The 7542-nt window shown below is 38.9% G+C and overlaps 1 protein-coding gene across 1 annotated transcript; it reads right to left on the bottom strand.

Moving 5' to 3' along the window:
- Positions 1 to 3062: 3062 nt before the first annotated feature.
- Positions 3063 to 5131, bottom strand: LOC103470627 (immediate early response gene 5-like protein). The gene has a single exon (XM_008419236.3). It carries the CDS (start codon positions 4670 to 4672, stop codon positions 3773 to 3775), a length of 900 nt encoding a protein of 299 aa, XP_008417458.1. The 5' UTR covers positions 4673 to 5131; the 3' UTR covers positions 3063 to 3772.
- Between the last annotated feature and the right edge of the window lie 2411 nt (positions 5132 to 7542).

The following is a 7542-nucleotide window of genomic DNA, read 5'->3' as shown; positions in this document are numbered from 1 at the left end:
GCAAAGACAAGTCAAAACTCTTGTTTTTAGGGAGGAGTTTCATACATGTGGAGATAACAATAGCTAAGCATCAACTTAAAACACTTTGAAGCACTTTATTATTATTATCATCATCATCATCATCATCATCATTATTATTATTATTATTATTATTATTATTCATCTGTGTGTGAATAATTAAAAAAAATCACACAAAGGTAAAAAATATGAAAACAAAATGAGAATAAGAGACTGTAAGAGAAAATTATGATCTGTAAGCTCACTGCGTTATAAAAAAAAGGGGGAGGGTTCTCATAAACATTTAAGAGGAACAAGACAGCAAAACTGCAAGACATTTTAGGACTATATTTATATATATTCATATGAAAGTTTTTGTGATAAGTACCATTACAGTAAAAATACTATGTTTCCAAAGTACTGCAGTATTGTCAAATAGCTTATAAGGGCTGTAGAAAGAGCCATAATTATCTGGTTTGTTTGGAGCAGTGCTGATTTTGCAGCGACAAGAGGAAAGATTTGCAATACTGTTCTACTTTTCATTTAGTATACATCAGCATGTCACTGAATTTTCTGTCCACATTTTTTTACTGCATTATCTTGTGGACCAAAGGGACAACCCAGGACAGAGCGTACCTTCCTGATCAGCTTATCCCGCCGTTTCGTCTCATCTGTTGATAAGGTGCTGTTGTGGCAGACCACACCATAAAAGGTGGTTTCTAGGAAGAAGAGCCTGCATCTGCCTTATGTGTAAACACTTAGGTTTATGCTTTTCTTTCTAAGTAATAATCTGGAAATTCAAGGTTTCAATATAAAGCCAGATGCTTCTCACTGAGCTCAACCTCAAAATCCAATATGGCCTTCTTGAATATTAAACTTACTGGGGAAAAAAATGCTCTTTTTTTTCAGCAAGTTTGAACGTTTTATTAGTAATAGATTTTTCACAGCGTGTTATATAATCGTGTTTAGTGAATGTGTTACGTTGTTTTAATGTACAGACATATTAAGCTGCAAAGCTGCAAACAATACTGAAAATAGCTATGATGCGACATAATTTGCGTGAAGCATAACGATAAAAGCAGTTAGCAGCTGGAAGACTGGATATGCAGCCTGCTAACATTAGGGTGATTTATTTTTAGCTACATTAAGCAAGAACATAGAATGGGACTGATCAACCACTGGGCTCATTTATTTACCTCCAACAAGCCAGAGATACTGGTTTACTCCAAGGCAGGTATTTTGTTTGTGTGGAGCGGCGCCTCCACAAAGGTTTTCTTCAATGTTTTTCATTTTGCTTTATCTTGACTATCTTAAATGCTATAGATCAAACAAATCTGTATATCTGACAATGATAACTTGTCAGACATACAAGTTATTACCTTAATTTTTCAAATTAAGGATAGAACTATCCAAACCAACCTGGCCCTGTGTGAAAAAACTAATTGTCACTGAACCTAATAACACGACATACTATCCTTTGTCAGCAACAATTGCCTTCATGCGTTTGCAATAACAATAAATCTTTTATGTCGTTCTGGAGGAATTCTGACCAACTCCAAAAACAAATCAGAAACAAACTCACTGGTGTCTATCGGCCTGGAAAATGCAACTGAATAATTTCTAAGGCTTTGAGGCTCAAGCACTGATCAAAGTGTGACTGAACTTCAGGCCAGGACCTGATGGCTGGACGTTCTCCTTCAAGACTTTCTGACAGAGAGCAGAATTCACTTCTCCATCAACCAGAGGAAGCTGTAAAGCAGACCCAGACCAATTACACCACCCCCACAATGTTTGACTATCAATATTTTCTGAAATGCTTTGTAAGATTTAGGCCAGATATAACAGGACCTGCATTTTGTCTAATTTGTCCAAGGTATATTTGACCAAACGTTTTGGAAAAATGTGGTCTTTTTGACCAATGGAACCCTCACACAAATGCCATTTTTGTTGAGTCTCTTATTTCGTATGATTAAATCATGAGTAGGTCATGAAGCCAGTAGAGCTACAGATGTTGTCCTGTGTTCTTTTCTGACCTGCTGGACGCATCTTCAATGTGCTTGTCGAATAAATTTGGTGGTCTGACCGCTCCTCTGGAGGGTCACCTCTGTTCCAGGTTTTCTCCATGTGTGGATAATGCCTCGGCTCTCACTATGATCCTCTTGACTCTAAAATCCTTATAAGGCTTTATAATAACTTTGTTTCTGGAGAATGGAGCGTGGTGTGTTGGCTAGACTTACTCACTTTTAACTCGCGTACTGGAAGACAAAATCACGATGTTGAAGCTTGGCTAAGTTCACCCATTCCCCTTATCAAGTTAACTATACTTACCTTTCAGTTTGCAGACAATAAGCACCATGTTGAGCAGCTGGCTTCAGGCTGGCCACCTCAGCAGATGATTAATCAGCTAATAAAAGCTCGACATATTATTTTCATATTATTTGGAACCCATGATGACATATATAAAAAATAAATTAAATCCAGAAGTTTGTTCTGTGTTTTTGCTTAAATCTGTGCAACAAAGTCAAAATAACAAATCTAGAAAATATCACTTCAACTGACATAATCAATGTTATCTTAGCAAAAATAACGCATTATTGTTTCCCTTAGTCGCTAAGGTAGTTGTTAGACTCCTATTCTTCCAAACCAGAGAATGAATTAGACCAGAGGATTCTCACTTATACTTATCTACCCCGAATAGGAATAGTTGATTTACTTTGGATCAACATTATTAGCTTTTTCTTCTTTTGCTCTTTCATTTGGTTTGTTATTTTGTTTGTATTTCCTTTTAAATCCTGTAAAGCACTTTGTATTGCCTTGTTGCTGAAAATGTGCTATAAAAAATTACCTTTACCTTTATGTTCTAAATATAAACATCTGCTTGTCAGAAACATGTGTTTTTTAGAATATGCATATGATTTTACTATTTGATATCTCTACTAAATCAAATGTCATGTTTTACAGGCTTGTCAAAGTAAGAGACAGTGGCTTCCACCTCGTTATGACCCACCTTTAAAGAATAATAATAACAAAAAAACCGTCAAATTAAAGAAATTACATGAGCAGGCTTTTGTTAAATAATGTTAACTTTATTTATTTATCAAAAAAAAGGTCTTGTTATAAATAATATATTTACAGAATGATATCCTGCGTTAAGCTGGTGCATGATTCTGTACAAATCATCAGTGGCCACATGATGGTGCTCTTCCAACATCTTTTCACAGAAACAGTACTGACCAGTTTCCTCAGGAAATACAATCCAAAGACGGACTCCATGATCATCTATTCTAAGCGGGATCACAAGAAAATACACTTCATCTATAAGTGCAGTAATGACAGAAGTTGGCATGAAGACAGTCTATGTGCAAAAAGCCATTGGAGATGGATGTGATTGCTCTATATGAAGTCACATTTCGGCAATATTCTTCAATAACAGCGCAGAGAGAGAGTGTGTGTGTGTGTGTGTGTGTGTGTGCGTGCGTGTGTGTGTGTGTGTGTGCGTGTGTGTGTGTGTGTGCGTGTGTGTGTGTGTGTGTGTGCGTGCGTGTGTGTGTGTGTGTGTGTGTGTGTGTGTGTGTGTGTGTGTGTGTGTGTGTGTGTGTGTGTGTGTGTGTGTGAGAGAGAGAGAGAGAGAGAGAGAGAGAGAGAGAGAGAGAGAGAGAGAGGATTGCAGTCGTGTCAAGATTTATTTGAAAACAACAAAGTAAAATCATACAATGAAAATAAAATAATAATAATAATAATAAAAAGAATAATAATAAAAAAACAATCACATAAATCAAAACGCTTCGATTGCTCTGGTCCAACCACTGCCTGCCAGCAGTGTGTGTTTTAAACAAATTGTCTGAGTGCCGAATATCTGCTCAAGGTCCATCTGCTGCCAACTCACAAACTCAGATAGCCCACCTGATCCCAGAACCGAGATCAGGTTGGAGATGTTCGCGCTGTCCAGCTGTTCCGAGTCCGATTGTAAATCATCATCATCATCCTCCTCATCCTCACTCCTCATCCTCTTACACGGCACGGGCACAAAGTCCGGCAAATAAAACTCCGGGTCAACAATATAATAACTTGTGTCCATCTTTCGCTTTCTGGTGTAGCACTGCGCGCCCGCCTGCGGCTGTTTTGGCTGCGCGCAACAGTCTGAGTGGAAGTATCCGTTCGTCACAGTTGTCACCACATGCGTGTCCAAGTCCAGGACGGTCTTTTGGTTGGCTTGTGCGTTCAGGATGGGTAACTCCCAGGAAGATTTGTCCGCGCAGCTCCAGCAGGCTTCTGAAACCATGAGCTCAGAGTCACTTGGAGAAGCCATTGCGCACGCAGTGGCGTCTTGGTGCGCCAGCTCCGAGGGCTGTGCGCTGGACTGGTGCGCTCCGCAGTGCCAAGTGTCCGACTCCACGCCTGTAAAGTTGCAGTAGAAGTCATCAGCCAACTCCGTGAAGCTGCCGGTCAGCTCGATGTACTCTTGCCTCCTGTGGTCCACCGCCGCATCCTCGTACGGAGGTGTCCTCTGCGTCTGCAGTGAGTTTTTGCTCATGTAAAACTGCCTGGCGTTTCTGAGGACGTACGTTACCAGCAAGTTCTTGTGGAGCTTGATGCCGCCTCTCTGCGTCCTGGAGCTTTGGATTTTCCTTAAAGAAATTGAGATCAGGTTCTGTGCGTCCAATGCACACTCCATCCTCAACTGGGCGACCCTTTGTTTTTTTTTTTGTTTTTTTTCCTCTGTTCCTCTCAGTGTCTCAAAGCACTAGTTCTCTAACAGGAGAAATATTTATCTCGTTGGTTGAGATACCTACTAGGCTCGCGTAGACTGTGTCCATAGCGCTCCATGTCTTCCCAGTAAGGGCATGGATTTTCAACTCTCATCTTTCCTTTGCCACGCCCTCACGTACACATTGTCCAATGGGAGGGAGGCGGTGCTTCTGTTATAACCAAATATCACTACTGGCCTCATTGAAAATGCACGGAGGAGCAGGCATGCTGCATTTCACTAAATGTGCACCGATCTCTGTAAATATTAATACCAAAGGGGGGGTGGAAACTGACTTTTTTATGAGTAGAACAAAATAGAATAGAACTTACAAGAATATTGTAAACCAATGGAAAATAATTAATGACGGAATGTGTTTATACTAATGCAGAAAACGGGGGGAAAGCGTTAAATAAATACAATAACTTATATTTATGGTATTTCTTTATTTGCAAAAATGAGCATTATAGTCCAGAAGCTTATGACTAGAAACCAAATATTTTTCAACTCAGTCTTGAGTTGGTCAGGTCCAAGGTTTAGTCTAATACATAGGTTATAGTTTCTCAACTAAAAACATGTTAAAGTGACTAAATTTCATCATTTATTCCGTAAAAGAGTTGGCTGAAGCAATAGATCATCGGGCGTTTCAAAAGCAAACTGAAGGTGCAAAGTTTTGAGAGCATTAATTTTTTATTTAATTTCATCATAGGTTTATTATTGGTTTTAATTAACTTTTTGTTTTTCTTTTATTATTTAATTTGCTTTCATTTGCTTCTTCATTTTAGTTTTATTGATGTGATGAATTAACTTCTCTTTCCAGTTGTTTAAAATAAATGTAGATTTCAGTTTATTCATTTATTTATGCACTTTATTATTTATTTTTAATTCTTCTTTAAGTTGTATTCAGTTTTATCTTATTGTTAACAATCTCAATGGGATGTGAGAATCTATGTTTTTTTTTGTTGTTTTGTTGAGAATTCTCATCTCCACATTTAGTGTTGTCTCATCATCACCATTAACAAAGCAGTTTGACTGATTGATTGATTCCAGAGAATATCGATTGATTGCAAAGAACAATCCCTGTGTGGCCCTGTGTGGATTTGGTTCAGGCTGAGTGGGTAGTAAACGGGGAAAGTCTCACGTAACTGTTTACAATTTCCAGCATATATGAAATATAACAGTTCAAAACATGCAATATAAGCTTAACCTTATGCTCACAGTTGTCCTGCGTTACATCAAAGGAGCTGCTGTGTAATCCACGGGCAATCTGAGGTTCATTTTTAATCCCATTTGTTACTCATACTGGCCCCATGAGTAAATGTCAGCTACGTCAGTTAGTAAACAAATAACATCTGGGTTTAAATTATATTTACGTGTGGTTTTAATTCTATTAAGAAAAAAAAATCACATTAAATAAATGACTTGAATTGAGAAGGTAAGGCAGATTAGAGGGTCCTGCAAAGGACAGTGAGGGGAGCAGAACAGGCCATTGTTCTGTGCCTGTCCTCCATATAGAATCTGTTTCAAAGCAATCTGCAGGAGCATGTTCAGAAAATCCTCACACTCCCTCCATGCTGCCATTAGGCAAGATGTACAGCAACAAAAGAGCCACAAAATCCTCAAAGCCACACAGCTGTGTGTTCACGATCAAACTGTTAAATCACTAACTTGCTGTTAGCAAATAAAAATTCACAGTATGGAACCCCTATATTATGCTGCTGTATGCTATTTTGAAATGACTTCACTTAGATAGCAATTAAATGCATCATTACATGCCACTGTATGAAGTATCGCTTGTCCGTGTTGACTTTATGATTCTTTACGGTTAATTATTTGGTTAGAATGTAAACGTTGAACATAGTTAGCACTAGCTTATGCCAACTGCTTTGCAGGTAAAAAAAAAAAAAAAAAAGGCTAATGTTAGCCAAAGCGAACAAATCTATTGTGTGGCGTGAAGCGAAGTCATCGATGTAGCCCAATAAAATGAAAATTATTTTTACATCCTCGTTTGCCATCGTGGCATTTCTTATTTCATCCTGTGGATAAGGTTCAGTGTTCAAAATGGAGGCAACAAACTGGGCCACTATTTCTGACCCAGTTAAAACACAAAACTTTGACTCAAACAGCATCAAGTCAGAATTTGGGTTAAAATAATACCAGCTGCTTAATTAAACGTTTCACAAACATCAGCAAATAACTTGAAATATTTAACAGTGTGTGTGTGTGCGTGTGTGTGTGTGTGTGTGTGTGTGTGGGAGGGGGGAGGGGGGGGGGGGACGACGACAGAAAACTGAATAGAAATGATGAAAATTGGGGACCATAGAAGAAGAGAGTGGACCAGAACGAGACCAGCACGACGCACTCTGCTGGAAAATATACTCAAACCGTTCTAATTAGGGATTACAAAATACCCTTATTTTATTTTATTTTTTTGTAATAAGTAGCACAAATGGTTGTATTTTAATGCAGCACTAAAATCTTTGGCTGCATAAAAGCGCAGACCGCAAATTGTGGAGAGAACACAAACTCCCGCTTCACTCTTTGTGCAGGGGGCTTTGCTGGTTCTCCTGTATATGCACCAACTCGTTGCATAATGTCTATAAGGCTGCGCCGGAGACTGCAATTTTCTCCACCGCCATCTGTTGGGGAAGCAGCATCAGAGACGGTGACTCAAAGAAAGTGAACAAACTGATGAAAGGAAAAGTCTGGCTTTGTGCTGCATGCGTACAGCTATGGACCTCACGGAGCTGACAGAGGAAGAGAAAAATGTTGCACAAGCTGTGCAGCATAATGGACAA

The sequence above is a fragment of the Poecilia reticulata genome, chromosome 9, assembly GCF_904066995.2.
Source record: "Poecilia reticulata chromosome 9, P_reticulata-male-v2, whole genome shotgun sequence".
Taxonomy (NCBI): Eukaryota; Metazoa; Chordata; class Actinopteri; order Cyprinodontiformes; family Poeciliidae; genus Poecilia; species Poecilia reticulata.
Note: the sequence above shows the minus strand (reverse complement) of the source record. Positions and strands in the feature narration are given on the sequence as shown.